The sequence below is a fragment of the Accipiter gentilis genome, chromosome 33 (assembly GCF_929443795.1).
Source record: "Accipiter gentilis chromosome 33, bAccGen1.1, whole genome shotgun sequence".
NCBI classification, from domain to species: Eukaryota; Metazoa; Chordata; class Aves; order Accipitriformes; family Accipitridae; genus Astur; species Astur gentilis.
The window spans coordinates 19,848,547-19,864,167 of NC_064912.1; the positions used below are offsets into that span (position 1 = coordinate 19,848,547).

The 15,621-nt window shown below is 57.8% G+C and overlaps 1 protein-coding gene across 1 annotated transcript in view; it reads left to right on the top strand.

The window, feature by feature from the left end:
• CACNG3 (calcium voltage-gated channel auxiliary subunit gamma 3) overlaps nucleotides 1-15,621 on the top strand; it is a 33,071-nt gene continuing 17,450 nt past the window's right edge. Inside the window, exon 1 of the mRNA XM_049791073.1 lies at nucleotides 1-296. Within this exon, the coding sequence (XP_049647030.1) occupies nucleotides 86-296 (211 nt within the window). The 5' untranslated portion in view covers nucleotides 1-85. The remainder of the gene's footprint in view (nucleotides 297-15,621) is intronic.

Genomic DNA, 15,621 nt, shown 5'->3' on the forward strand with positions numbered 1-15,621 from the left:
GGCATGAGGCGCCGAGCGCGGAGCGCGGCGGCGGGCGGCGGCGCCGGCCCTTCCCCTGCGAGCCGCCGCCGTAGGATGAAGCAGCATGAGGATGTGTGACAGAGGCGTCCAGATGCTCATCACCACGGTGGGAGCCTTCGCAGCCTTCAGCCTGATGACCATCGCCGTGGGCACCGACTACTGGCTCTACTCGCGCGGCGTGTGCAGGACTAAGTCCACGAGCGACAACGACACGAGCCGCAAGAACGAGGAGGTGATGACCCACTCGGGGCTCTGGAGGACGTGCTGCCTGGAAGGTACCGACCGCCCCGCCGGGACGCCCCGCCGACCCCCCCACCCCACCCCCCGGCCCCGCGAGGGGCCCTGCCCGAAAGTTCGGGGGAGGGCAGGGGCATCCCGGGACCCCACCCCCCCCCCCCACCCCAGAGCCGGGCCCCCCCCGGCGAGCCCCGGCACCCGCGGCCGGCGAGCGGAGCATCCCTCCGGGCCGGGCTGCTCGGCGGCCCCGCCGCCCCCCCCCCCCAGTTCCCCGGGCACCGCACCCGTGAAACCTCGCGGGTGGCTCCTGCACGCAGGACGCGGGGTCCGGGGGGAGCGGGGTGCCGGGGTCCCCCCGTGCCCGGGGACCGGCGCTGCCCGTGGGCCGCCGCGCCGTGCGTCCTCCCGGCGTGTGTGCCTGCTCTCGGGGAGACCGGGAGCTTCGGGCTGAGAGGCCACAGGTCCCTCTCCCGGCCCCAGGGGCTGTTTTAACGCGAAGCGCTCAGCGGGCAAAGCCCCCCAGCCTCTGCCCCTCTCCGAGGCTTCCGTGGGCACCGTGTCCCTGCCACGGGGAAACCCGTCGCACCCGGTGTTTCTATAGCCGAGCCCCACCGCCGGTGCCAGCCCTTCTCCTCCGAACAGCAGAGCGGGGCGAGGCGTGCTGCTCCTGCTGCCCCACCGCAGCTTGTCCCTCCGTCCCTGGGGGACTGCGCCCCACGGCCCGCCACGGCTGCCCCACGGCCGGGCTGCTCCGCCACGGCTGCCCCGCGGCCGGGCCGGACTCCCGCCTGCCTGCCCTCGCCGCTTCACCCCGTTGCTTCACGCCTGCAGCAGCGCCCGGCCGGAGGGGCCATGGCAGCGGGCGCTCTCCTGCGGCACAGGCCGCGCTTTGGGGCAGTTTTGACCTGTAGCTGCTGGTTGAGATCGATACGAGCAACGACAGGCTGTGCTTAAACGTGAGCTTGAACGGAGCCAGGTGCTGGTACCTGCACAGCAAAATAATGGCTGATGGAATCACACTGGGCCGTAACTTTTAAAATTAGCGGCAGCAGTTGGTGTCCTGTGTGCTTGGGGGGACCTGCCCCACTGTCCTGCGGGGCCCCGGGGTGTCAGGCTCCCCCAGGCCAGGAGCGACGCCTCCGACGGTGGGGGCAAGCGAGCCGCGGCTGCCGAGCTGCTCCCTCCACATTGGAAAGTTCTCGGTGAGTCACGGCCACGGATGCAGAAATATCCCGTCTGTTCCTGCTGCTCCGTCCTAAACCCGGTGAAGTCAGTCGGAGCTTTCTTATTGATTCAAGGAGGGTTTGGATCATGCTCTAATTCCGTAAGAAATAATGTGAGATAATCTGTCTCCCCTCTTGGGCTGAGGGAGTCAAGGAGGCAGCAGCCAGGGCTGTGAAAGATGGGATGGCTGGAGGCATGAGTAGTTTCCAAAATTCTTGGTTTTGCCGGCTGTATTTTTTTTTTTCCAGCAAATGTTTTATCTTTCCCTCACTGCGATAAATCACTGCTTTGGAAGGAGCCGGTGAGGCCCCGGTCTCCTGAGCACAGCACACTCGGGAAAGGGCTTAACAGTGCCATGCCAGAGCTCAGAGCTGAATCACAGTCCTTCACCCTGCGCCCGGGCGTGGGGCTGGCAGCAGCGGGGCACGTGCTCGCGGTGGGATCATCGCTCCCTGCTGCACGTTCTCCCCCTGCCTCGGCACTCCCGCAGCTGCCGGGGCGGGAGCGGGGAGGCTCCGCACGGCGCCGTGCTGGTGCTGCTCGGTCACGCCTGTGGCACGATCGAGGCCTCGCGCCGGGCACGGGCTCCGTCATCCCTTGCATGAATGTGAGAGCGCGGGTGGGCAGTGGGGGCTGCCGGGGGGGGGTGCGGCACCGAGGCGGCGGCCGGGCGGGTAGGGTCCCAGCCGGTGCGCGGGGGGAGCACGTGGGGCTGCGATGGCGCTGGGGGGATGCGGTGGGGCTGCTCATCGCCCTCCTGAATTTTGCTGGAGACATGAGCTGGTGTCTCACAGGCTGTTAACCGCTGCGATGCTGGGAAGGGAAAACTTCCCCCGGGCGAGCTCGTGCACTTTCCCCATGGAGGAAGGGCAGTGCTGCGGCGGGGGCTGAGGTCCCCCCCGCAGCCGAGGATCGCCGCTGCGGCCGCTCTCTCTGCCAGCGTGCCCTGCGCCGGGGGAGCGCTGGGAGCTGAGCCCCTGCACCCCGTACTTGTATGTGCAGCAGGTCCTGACTGATTCCAGCTGGCAGGGCCTCCCTCTGTCTCGTAATTTCTGCGCGCTCGTTGTATCTGGCTTGAAAAACGGACAAGGGCTGCACTTTAGCGTCCTGCTTTAGGAATGAACACGGTCAGTCGAAAGGGCCGGTTGTCCCGTGCTGCAGAAGCTGCGTTTAGCACTGGGCAGTGCTCTCTGCCCGTCGGGAAGCGCCTCGGCCTTGAACTTTCCTCCGCTAACAGGGGTTTAATATGTGTAGCGACAGGGGAATTAAGTGGCGAGCTCCAGTCGCTCGTCTGGCTGAGTGTGCGTGGCAGATTATTAAAATGACCGACGTGAGTGCTGGGTGCACGCTCCGTCGCAGATGCTCTTTAAATCCATGTCAGTCACACAGGCGCAGCGCCTGCGTGGGAGCCGCTCGCACCACGTGAGCGTCAAAAGCCCATAGGCGAGAGCGGATAAATCTTGAATGAAGCCGCCGCAGACCTATGTAGAGACACCCACACTGGAAAACACAAATTAGTGGTTGACTCAATAGCTGGAGCCCAGGCAGGCGTTCCCAGACTGCTGGGCTAGGATAGCCTCTGTTTTAAATTGCGGCATTTGAATTCCAATTACCACTTTTACAATATGCGAATACTTAGTAGGTGCCGTCCTGTACTTCCCGCTCAAACGTGACCAGCGTTTGTCGGTGTGCGTCCCCCGTGGCTGTTGATCGTCAGTTGTTTTCCTCTGTGACTTCCTTGTTAATATAAAAGGTAGGGAAACGCAGGGCACTTCAGGGAGAAAGCTGAAGTTGAGAAATAGCTGCTTAGGCTTGTGTGTTTTTTAGGAAAGTAAAAGAACTTTGGTTTTCATCAAACTTAATTAAATTCAGCATCGTTAAATGCAGGGAGCCTCCTCGTCCTCCCTGCTGTGTGGTATAGATTGGGACTGGCTCCGTGGCGTCATGCGGATCGGAAACAGCAAGAGGATTTGGCCAAGGCTGCTTGAAATACCATATTTTAAGGCGATGGGGTACTTCTCCTATCCTCCTCCGTTTCTCTCATCAGAAGGAAGTGCTCCATCATTTCTGGAGGACCACAAGCATTGATCTGCCTACCTCCCTCCCGGAGGACGCACGGCGTCCTGCCGTCCCTCTGGGCCGTCCTCAGCCGGGGCTGGACACGGGGCGGTTTGCAGAGGACACGGGGACCCAGAGCCGTTTTTCAGCCGAGCTGTCCCGCTCGGACCTGTCCCGGTCTCCCCGCTCCAGTGTCCCCCACAGGAGCATAAACGCAGCCTTCGCCAAGCCAGCAATTCCTCCCTGCCAAACCTGGAGAGCTTTGCTTGGGTTTTGGTCTTTGGGGGGGGATCCTGCCTAGATTAAAACATCATATTGCGGGTATTGTCAGCTGACGCCTAGAGCCCACAGGACCTGCCGAGCCATTTCTGCGCCTGACCTGCAACTCCTGGTTGGCTCCTGGTGCGTTTTAGGTAGACGGTCAGTCCTGGAGACTTCAGCTGAGGGTGAATCTGCCATGTCGCTAGGCCAGCTGTTGCCCTGGGAAAAGAAATGAACCCCTCAAACTTCCTTTGAACGTAAGAAATAATCTCTGATAGTGAAGCCTCACGTAGCCAGGCAAGCTTGTTTTTCCTTATTTCTGCACGTTGTTAGTCGGGTTGTACCCCTGCGGCTCACTTCAGCCCTCTTAGCTACGGCATCTCAGAGGGAGCTCCCGCGCGTGGTGGTCCACCACGACCCCAAGCCCCTCTGTGCTGCTGAGTGTCAGGGTATCGCCTCCTATACCCAAACTGTAACTTGCTCTCCTAGTTCCTAACTGTAAAACCTCAGACTTGGCTGTATAAAAATGGCCATTGCTAAATGAGTCCAGGGTACCGAGCTGCCCAAATTCACCTGACCCACCTCCATCATTCATTAATATTGCAGTCAGTCTCTCCTCTGCTGTTTGCCTCTTCTGCCCACGATTATTTCATGTTTTCTTTAATACTCTCGATAAAGACATTGTTATAGCTCAACACTATTCTGGTAACAGGCGATTCTGTGTAGAAATATCCCATCGGATGACAATGTACAATCTCTGCAATCTGCCTCCCAGTCCCTTTAATAAAGTGCTGTTGATTCTGCATAATACTGGTCTTTTACTTTTTCAGGAGAGCTAAGTCAAACACCCTGTGGAAAACTAGATGTATTATGCTACTGATTTCCTTTATCAACTGAATTTGTAACCATATCAGGAAAAATGTATGAAGTTTGATAAATCTCTTTTCCGCAAGGCTGTTTGACATTTATCTCGTCCCCTGGTTCCCCCCTAGCCACTGCCCACCTTATCTAACCCACAGGCGATGCTGGGGACGCAGGTCCTACCATTGCCCATCACCATCACTCGTGGCATTAAACCAGCTTTTCCTGTCTTCTAGAAATTCAACAGAATGCCAAAGTTTATTAAAATCCATTTTAGATCTTCAGAAAACTTCTCAGCCTATTCTCTGAATGCTCTTGGGAGAAAGTTCTCTAGTCCTGCGAGTTTCATGTTTACACTTAATAGTCTCTGTTTAGCATCCTCCTTAACTCCTGGCGGAATACAGGAGCCTATTTGTCTCCACGTACAGAACAGAAGTATCTCATGAATAAATAATTGTGTGTCACTTCTGCTTCATGACTGACAGTTGCACCGTCATGATCTGGTAGTGACTTACCTCGGCGGTAAAGCTGCTTTCTTCTAACGTGGCTAAAGAATGCCTCCTTGTTTTGTTTAAACCTTTCGGTTGCAGATTTACTTTAACTGATCCCATTAGCTTCTCTTATCAGCCAGGTGCACGCCCTAACTGCTATTTCTAATATCAAAAGCCCTGATTTTAAATTTTTTTAATTGCAATTGTCAGTTCCCCTTTCAGCAGGTCCAACAGAAGTGTGGGGTGCCAGGGAAGCGCTCTGCCCTTGCTCCCGAGTAGCAATCGTGCTTCTGCATTTACGTTTTTCCCCCAATTGGTTTTGTCCGTGCTTGCTTTTGGTTCTGCTGAGCTGAGCTGATTCGCACCGAAGGCGTTAAATTGGGCTGGAAGCAGCTGCCCCTGGACCGCCACCAGCTCTTCCCCTGCTTTCAGCTCCTCTCAGTCCTTCTGAGTGAGGCCAAGCAGAGAATTTCCCCAAGGTGACAGCAATATTGTTTCTGTTAGAAAGTTATTATCTTTAATTTTTAAAAGCGCCAAGCAAATGTCCCTGAGATTGCAATCATCCATGATAGAGCACTTTTTCTCGCTACTCATTATAGGTAGGTATTTAAGGAGCTGCTCATCCTGTTCCTCTGTCTGGTTGGTGTCTGTAATAGATTCTCATCAACAACCCGTCTTGCAATTGAACACTTCTCCACGGCGCTCTTGGTCCAGCTCCACGGTGCTGCCAGCGGCGCCAGCACTGGTGATGGTTTCTCTGCCGCGGCTGCCAAGCTCGCCGTGCGCAGCCACGCTGACCTCCCTGGCAGGCGGCTGCTCCAGCCCACCCACCCGGCAGCCCCAGCGCGGCCCCCCGCGCCGATGCCACCGCACGCGGCTCTGTCCCGGCCGTGCCCGCGAGCCCTGGGATGGCAGCCGTGCTCGGATGGGGACCGTTGGCGTGGGTTGGAGGTGATGGAGGGGGAGACAGGACAGGTCTGGAACAGCGTGGGAGGTTTGGGGAGATGAGTGGGGAGGGGTTATTTGCTCTTAGTGATATGAGAGGTAGGAGGCATCGCGTTAACTTGTGCGATGGAAAGTAGATGATGGCCTCTTAAGATGGTAGCGATGGGTGAAGGTGAAGAGGGACCAGTTACCCATTTGAGAATATCTGATGAAACGACCACGCTGCAGGTTTAACAACCCTTCCCCTCCACCCCCAAAAAGCCTTTCCACCAGGACAGCACTGGGGGGCACAGGCCACGCGCCCGGCACTGGGGTCAGTTGCGTCACCGGGGTCAAAACAGGATCGGGCAAATGCCTTGAGCGTGGGACTCTGCGAGGTGTCTCGTGCGATGCCCCAGGCACACCCTCTGACTTAGGAAATCCCCAAACCTTAGCTTGGTGGAGGATACATTGAATAAGCATTAAGTGCTGTCCTCCGATAGAGATGGAAATTAGGCTAGCTGGACCCTTGGTCTGCTCCAGACCCGTGTTCTTGTGGCACGTGGCCAGATGCCAAGAGCCATAAAAATCCTTCTGGACAGAGAAGGGCCCTGGCCGCTGCCAGCTGGTGCTGCGCTTCCAGGCAGCCGTGCCTTCGGATCTCGCTGCTGTTCGGAAGGTGTCCGGAGAGGAGCCGTGCTTCAGCTCGCTGCCACCAGCTCTGCTTTGAGAAACAGTCGCTTCGAACGGGGGGTGCAGAATTTACCCTCCTGGGATGCTGCAGCATTTATCTGGACAAAAACCCTGTCTTCTGGGGTGGTGTAGAGAGCTGGTTCCCACATTGCCTGTGAGCAGCACGTGATGAGTAAAATGTATGCTGTGAACAGCTCAGAAACAGGCATTTTATTGCTGCATAGGCGTGGTGCAGACTCTGTCATCTCAAGAGCTGTTACTGTTTAATAGAGGTGGAAGTCTGAATTTGAATGAGGCTCAAGTGGGTTTTTTTCCCATGCAAGGTCACTATCTCCATTACAGCTGTAAATAATTAGGGATGGCTAACGAAGGCTGCAAGCCCTGGTGCCAGGGCTGGCAGCTGGGAGCGTGGCGGTGGTTTGGGGGAGGATGCCCCATGGATTGATGCCGGATCCTCCTCTCCCCGGTCCCCGGGGAGGTGGGGTGCTGGTGGGAGGTGCCAGCAGATGATGTTTGCTGAGAGCAGCCAGGGAGTGGGGAGAGATGCTTGGCTGCACTGCCGAGAGTTACGCGGCCTTTGGTAAATCCCTTCCCTTCTCTCTGCATGAGTTTTGCCTTTTGTGATGTGAGGCCGGGTAGATTCGTTAGTGTTCAACTCTTACACCGTTCCTGGAAAGGCACACGGCATCATTGCCTGTCCGTAGGGTGAAGACCCTTCCCTGCCCACCGGCACAGCCCGCCTGGACCACGCGGTGCTCTTTGGCACAGTGGTTCTGGGTAATGGTCCAGGTGTGGAGACCTGTGATGCTCTTCAATTGCCCGTGCCATTTGGGATGAGATGAGGTGAGACGGCCATGGTATTAAACTTGCTCGGTGCTTCTCACATCTCAGTGGTTACTTTTCACGTGGATTTCACCACAGATTTCTAATGAACGCAGTCTGCACTTCATAAATAGACATCAACCTCCTTTTTCAGGAAAATCAGAATTGCTCTTAAAATTATGGCAATGTGCTAGCCCGTAAGTCCAGGGGGGTTGTTCAGCCACCGCCCGAGGGGTCCTGCTTGGCAGGGGGGGTTAATCCCTGGCTCACCTTGGCGATGAGTGTCTCTGGGTGACTCACGGCCGTGCACCGGCAGGGTGCAGATGCAGTGTATCCACTGTCATTAATGCACATCAGCACTGATAGGTGCTGAGGGTGAGTTAGTCAAAGACATCCAAGGGGAAAGGTGCCCACCCCGTTTACTGAGTCACTCTGAAGCACCCACGGGGAGACGGGGAGCGAGCGGGGAAGCGCAGCAGGGCGCGAGCAGGGCTGCGTGCTCGGCGAGGGTTTTCTCCACGTGCCTGCGACGCTGGAGGAACCGGGGAGGGCTCCTGCCTGCCCGCTGCCCTGCGGCCCCGTCGGTAAGGGCTGCAACTGTGCTACAACATCTAAAACTCACTTCAATTTTTTAAATGAGACTTGGAAGCAGGTTCCTCGAAGCTGGTGTTTGACTGCGTTTTGGGTTAGTGCTTGGTGTGGAGAGGGTGGTTTCACATCCCTTCCTAGCGGTTCATGGGTGGGTTTGCTTTGGCTGACACTTCAGGCTCAGCACCAGGGGTTTTCCGTGGCTTTTCTCTGGGGTGAGGCACCCCGGGAATGCATCCATTGCCGCTCGCTCTGCGTGGTCCCACCGCTCGGGCTGTAATGAGCCGCAGCTCGCTCGGGGGGACCGCAGCAGCGGGCATCTCGAGATATGTCTTTGATTAAGAAGACACCTGCTGTGATAAAGAATGACAGTGCCGGGATGACAACTGGTGTCTTCTCCCTCGGCTTGTGCGTGCTGACAGCTCTGCAGCGGCTCCGGGGAGGAGAGGTTCCGCAGCCTGTGCCGAGGAGGAGCAGCGGGCTGCATCGCCGCGCGGCAGATCTGTTACACAACCCCTGGTGTAAAACCCCGCTTGTGTCACGGGCTGGTGGGACAGCCCTGGGACTCGGGGATGATTTCCGAAATTTTCTTATTTCACCTTTGTGTTATCTTTTAACCATCTACTTGCAGCGGGTACTTAACAGTAGCTTCAAAATGAAAAGTTCAGGCCGGGGTATGCTTTGTGCTTTAAACTGTCCCATGTCCTTTGAAGTGATTCTATCGGAGACAGAAACGCATCGACTTCTCGCGGTCACTCTCTGGACCGGAGGCATGCTGCGTGACGAGCAGCACACCTCTGCCTGGCCACGGGCTTTCCTGGGTGAAGCTGTTGAGCGATGGCTTCGCTTGCCTGGTCTGGTCCCTCGCTTGCCCAGGGCAGGGAGGGATGCAGAGCAGCTGGCGCCAATGAAGGTCTGCTCGTTCTGTGGTCTCCGGAGAAGCATGAGAACGAAGTGGGATTTCTGCATTCGGGTTAGCTCACGCTCCACAGCCAGAGCAGAGCCAGCTGCCTTTGGCAGGACCAGAAAACCCAGTCAGCCTCCCTTAGCAGCTCTGCCTCTGGGCCAGCGCCGGCTCAAGGGCCAGACTGTAATTGAGTTGCTCGTATGGCAACTTGATGTTTTGCCTTTGTTTGCACATTGTTGGGAGTCACGCTCCCAGAAGCGGGTTTCCGTCCTCACCATGCTCCATGGCAGGCAGCCGCAGCAGCAGGGCTGATTCACCATCGTTTAACCACCGTCTCAGTTCCGAGGGTCTACAGGGATGTTAATGCTAAAACTGCCGCAGTCCGTTCCTCCGCCCCACCTTTCCCCGTTGCTCTGGCCGTGCTCTTGCTGCTGCCCTCCCTGCACCGGCGCTCCTGCTGCCCCACGGCTTGCTTGCCTGAAGGAGAAGGGGTGGAAAGGTCTTCTCACAACAGGGTTTTGCTCCCTTTTGAAATGTGTGGCGTTCCATCTGGGCTTTGCTCATCTCCCTAACCCTTGCAAAAATCACTTGCACACTGCGTGAGTGGTGGGCTTGAAAATATCAGAGTTTTTCATAGTCATCATGGGGAGAGACAGGAGGAACGATTATGGCTGCTGGATGGGTGATATTGCATGATGATTTTTCTCAGATATTGCCTGTTTCTTATCTCCTGACACCACAATCTACAGACACACCTGGCGCTGTCGGGCTGCAGAGGATGGCTTAGCCGTTCCCACATCAGGTTATTAGGAACTGTGTTGTTTTATTGTACACAGACAAACAGAGTCATAAAGAAATTGTAAGGCAGGCAAGGGAAGGCAGAGGGCAGGCGTGGGAGCAGGAGCAGCACCTCCCTGCCATCCCACCGCCCTCCCTGGGGGCTTTGTGCATTTGCTTTTCGCCAGGCAGTTTGTATTGAAGGAGGAGAATTGGGCTGGGACAGGAGCCTCGGGGTGGGTGCAGGGAACGGAGGGGGTTGTGTGACCCCCCCCGGCCTTTCTGGGGGCTGCTGGGAGCCCACGGGGGTGTTGGCATTGGCAATACACCCCGTGGGCCTCCGGTGGTGGAAAGCAGTGACAAAAGGCGGCATTGGAGGGTGACATTTGTGTTTGTGCCTCTCGAATGCTCGCATTTCCAATTTTGCTGGTGATTTGGTAATTGTCCCCTAATTGCACCTTTACTCTCGGTTCGTGCCTGGAATCACAAGGGGAGGCGAAAGCAACCTCCAAAGAGTCTACCGAAAAGCAACTGCCCTTTTAAAGTATTCCTGATTTTAGCTTCTTAAAAATCAGCGTTGGCTTGTGCTGCTGGCACCTTCGTCGAGCCGCTCGTGTCCCGCAGAGCTACCCCTGGTCCCAGGGACGGCACCTCCGTCCCCTCTGGAGAGGCTGGGCTCCCTCCTGACAAGGGAGCAGAAACCCCTCAGGACAGGCCGGCTGGTGCTCGGCTGGGTGTTAAAGACCAGCTTACAGTTATTTTTTGCAACTGTCGGAGTGCTTTGATGCATCAGCATCTTCGATTGCATCACACAACATCATCGCATGAGCAATTGCAAGGGGCTGCGAAAGTCGGCGGCTGCCTTCCCTCTGGGCTGCCTCCTGCCCGACCCCGACCCCGGGGCTTCTTGCCCGCCCCGGCAAGGTCACCGTCACTTCGCGAGACAGCCTGCGATCTCACGTCGACTTTCCCTGCCGCCCCGAGCCTGCAGCAGCTCCGGCTTTGCCTTACCAGCCAGCCGAGGCAGTCATTTCTGCCAGGCTGCACAGCGTCCTTGCCAAATCCTCCATTTGCCTGAACAGCCTCGCTCAGCTGAGCAAACCTTATCGCGGCGCGGCAGCTGTGCCGCGCGGTTTCGCCGCCGAGCAGCCGGCGATGCGGCCGCGGAGCGGGCTGGGGAAACGGGGACCCCGGGAGGCAGCGGAGCGGGGTCCCCTCCGGACGGGGACCTGCCGCTCCCCCCGCCAGCCCGTGGCACGGCAGCAAGCCGGCGGGCTGCCGACGGCGTCTGGAAGCCTCTCGCAGCCCCGAGGCTCCTTCTCTCCGCGCCCGGAGAATCTCTTGTCATTCCTCGGCACGCTTCAGCCAAGGATGAAAGTGTTTTCTATACATTAGTCTTTGGCCTTCCCTCCAACGTGAAAAGCTGAAGGAGGACAAGAGTGATGGCACCTTTCATAGGAAGCAGGAAAGCTGCAGCCGGGGGTGCGAGACCCCTTAGCTGGGGGAGAAGCGGGAACCGAGCAGTCGAGGCGTGCTCCGGCCAGGGCACAGGGACAGCAGGGAGGCCAGGGGGAGGTGGCGTGCACGTTTTAAATAATTTTAAATAACAATCATAGTTTTAAATAACACCCGCTCTGCATATTGCCCCAACCTGCCCCGACTCCCACTGCCGCCGACCCTAGCCTCAGCCGGCAGCAGCAGAAGGGCAGGGCCCCGCTCCCGGGCAGGGGCCACCGGCTCGTCCCCTCGGGACGGAGGCACCCTCCTGGCTGAGCTTCTGTGCATCCCTATAGGCGAGTGCCGTATGGCTTTCCTGTTTGTCCTAGCTCGCTCGCGGCTGAAGTGAGAGACAGACGTGCCAATGCCTCCGCCCCTGAGCCGCGCTCCCGCAGCGCAGCCCGTCTGCAGGCAGCGAGCGCTCGGCCCCGGGGAACGAGTGGTGCGGTACGGCACGGTACGGTGCGGTACGGTGCGGTGCGGTACGCTGGGGTGCGGGGCCGCTGCAACAGAACGGCCCTCTCTGCCTGTTCAAGCGTTCAGCGGCCACGTCAGTCACGGGTGTTTGGGATGCGTGAGCTGGTCTCCATCACCTGCGGTTCAGCACAAGTGCAGTGGATATAAATCTGCAGCAGCTCGGTGCGTACATCGGGTATAGTGTCTGTGCCGCTCACCGGAGGATCTCGGAAGCAGCCCTGCGTCCCAGAGGATATGCAGGTTCAGTCACTCCTTTAGAAATCATTTGCATTGTCAATTTGGACAACTCTCCCCCCCCCCAGGATGGTGAAAAGTCTTCCAGAAAATAGGAGAAGCAGAACGTCCCGTTGGCATCCAGGAGCTTTGTTCCTTGGGGTCCGGGCTTCGTCGTGATTAGCCCCGCTCGCAGCGCAGGCTCTGGCAGCGCTTTCGGCCGGCTGGGCGGCAGCGCTGTCACCTCCCGCGCAGAGCCTATTTCCAGGGCTGTGCCGAGGGCTGTGAAATCCCAGGCTCTGTGCGGCTCCAGCTGAGCCCCCAAAATGAGCAGACGCTTGTGATCTGCATCTCTCCAGTCCTCCACTACCCATCTGTAAATTGGGGATAACATCACCTGCCCCAGCTCAGCGCGGGAGCAAGAGGAGCCTCTGAGAACGTTCCCGTACTGCCGGAGCCGAGCGGGAAGCCCGCGGAGGGGGAATAGCTCCCTCTCGGCAGCAGGCGAGCTGAATGAGGCCAGGGCCGCGCGCTGAGCGCCGAGGGCAGATAACGAACATGCTCCGGCAGAAAGCAAAGTGCCCCGAGGGAGCTGGCAGAGGTGGGAGCGGGTGAGGGACGGGGAGCGGTAACGTAGCAAGTACTGGTAACCCAACGTTCACGGGGGCTTGCCCCAAGCTGCACAGCCTGCCCCATCCCCACAGCCCTCGGTGCACCTTTCATCACCTCCTTTAGCCGAAACCCTCCCTGCATCGTCAAGGGCGAGGCAGGTGTGTGCCATGAGCATTAACCAGGCTGGAGCTGCTGGGCTGCAGCTGGGACAGACCCATTAAAAGGGCTGCTGCGGGGCACTGGCTTCCCTGCAGGGATGCGCAGTGTGGGCTGCGGGCAAAGCTGCGGACCCTGGGCACTGAGCCTGGGCTGAAAACGGGGGCGTGAACCCGCGGGAGCAGCCCCAGGTAAGCACTGGGGGGGTCGGTGCCGGCAGAGCCAGGGCGGCGCAGGCAGCCTGTGCGGTGCCGGTGTAGCAGCGAGTGTCCTGGGGGGCTTCCCCCGTGCTTGGGGCAATCTCCTGCCTCTGGTAGGCACAAGCCCTCCGGCTCTCCGTGCTGTACCGTGGGGCACAGCCCTGCTGTCCTTGAAGCCAATGGCAAAACATCACCTGGCTTCAACAGCAGCAGGATGGGCTCTGCTGTGTGATTTAATGCAAAATAGGAAGAAGATGGAAAGCGTTGGCACGAGCTGTGAAGCTATCTGCTTGCCCATCCATCTCAGGGTTTTTTATGTTTTTCTTCTCTCCCCCTTCAACTCTCTATTTGGCGGCTGCTGCCTCCTGGAAGGGCAGAGCCCTGTGGGAGCTGGGGTGGTTTCAAAGCCCTGGAGTTATTCTAGCAAAGTGTCTTGTTCTTTGAGTCGGATTTGGGAAGCCAGGGGAAGGTGAGGACAGTTTATGGCCAAGGTAATGGTACGAGTGGCTTGGGGACCCGCAGGGCAGTTTGCCCAGGTCTGACCCATGTGAAAGCAGAGCAGGTTCGTAGCCGGGAGCGTGGTCCTGTTCCCTGCTCCGAGGGCGGCCGGACATGGAGCCCACAGTGCCGGGGCTGCGGCACGGGCAGGGGAAGGGAGAGCCTTAAACAGAGGAGTCCCACACGCTGCCTGTGGGCAGAAGAGTGTTTGAAGGGCCCAGGGAAGCTGGTTGCAATGTTTTGGGGTCTCTCAGTGCTGTGAAATCCCAAAGCGGTGGATGATGGACAGGACACACCATCCTCCCCTAGCTGTCCTCACCGCTGCCCCCGGGCAGGGAGCACGCTGCCTGTACGGCAGCGTCGAGGACTTTCCAATGGCAAAGCCCTCCCGAAGGCAGCGGGGCAGAGCGGGTGCTGTGCGATGGAAATTGCTCTGAATTTCTGGAAAGCTTACCAGGGCATAGGCAGGCACCTTTTATTTCTTGGAGGGGGAAAGCAAGGTTGGCATCACTCACTTGTTCACCAGCAAAGTCCTCCCCTAATGCTCAGTCTGTAGGATAGTCCCTTCTTGTTCTCCAAAAAAAGACAAGAGTGAAACTATGGTGCTACTCTTGAATATCACTTTTCCCCATCTGGGGCTTTGGAACTGGCTTCCCGGGGCTCTCTTCCCCTCCCGCAGATGGTGAGGAGGCGGCTCTGCCTCCAGCAGGCAGCGAGCTAAATCCGTCGGTGCTGGATGTGCTCCGGTACCTGCGATAGCGAGCGGGGCCGGGCAGGACCCTGACCCTGGGCCGCACGGAGCGGAGCGAGCCTGGTGCCAGCCAGGTAAGGCAAAGCGGGGAGCCTGCAGCTGCAGACTGCCGGCACCCCCCGCTCCCGCGCCAGCAAACACGCAACACGATGCCCACTGAATTCCCTGAAATAAATAGGCTCTGATGGATCGAGTCCCTTTTAGTGCATCAGCTGAAAACTTCAAATATTTATATCGTTAGGGAGATGTGACAGAAGTATATAAATATATATATATATTTAAAAAAAAAAAGGCAGGTGCTTGAGTGGCAGTCACGTATTTGAAGTTCAAATACTTACCTTCAAATCAATGCTATAAAAGAGGAAGGAAAAAATAAATTTAGTATCACTTTTGCAAGGAAAACAACCTGCCGAGCCTCCTCCCAGGCTAAATGTGCTTTAAAGATTGACTGTGCAGCTGTAAAAACTATTGATGAACTGTAAACATGAAAAGATCGCCCTGCTCGCGGCCTGTCAAAAGCATTAGGTTGGAAATGCTCTGTGCTCCGCTCCAGCATGACTCACCAAGTCCTCAGCAAATGTGTTTATTTGTAAAGATCCTTATTTCAGAAATAGTGACCTTTTTAATGCCTTGTGCAGCGAGCTCGGAAATTCGAAATTGCCTTTTAGCAACTCGCAAGTCTTGCTGAAGCTCTGACAGTGCTTTCCGTGGTGATTTACATATTTTTAGCCTTGATATTCTGCACCGTGGGGCTCCTTTGGAAAATGATTTGCTTTTCACAGCCCTCAGTGCAATTCGGCATCTGCAGCACTGGGCTGAGATCAGGCTGTGCAGAGGGCACGGAGGGATTCGCTCGCTCGCTCGCTCGCCTGTCGGGCTCTTTACAGCAGACCTTCCGAGCCTCCTGCCTCTTTGAACCCTCCCTGGTTTTGTTAACATCCTCCCTGAGAAATGGACCGTGGTATTAGGCACAGATTGGAGCAGCTGCTTCACCTTGAAATAGGGAATAAAACTTTGAAGCTGTTACTCCAGGCTGCTGTGCGTCAAAGCCCCAGGTTAGCTCTTCTGGCCATCACGCTCATCCTCACCCGCTCGCCTGCCGGGCTGCCCGAGCTCGGGGTCCGCGCTCGCCGGCGCGAAGCCCCGGTCGCCGGCACTCCCGCAGTCTGCCGTCGGTTGCGCCAAAGCAGATTCGGTGACCTCGCCGCTCCGTGGCCGCGGCCTGTCCCCTTGTTCCGCGTCCCCGCTTGTGCCGTCAGGTGCCAGCCCGAGCGCGTGGAGCGGTGGAGGGAGCGCAGCGGCGCGGCTCCTCGCCGCGCCAGGGCGTGCCGGAGCCCGGGCAGGGCAGGCGGC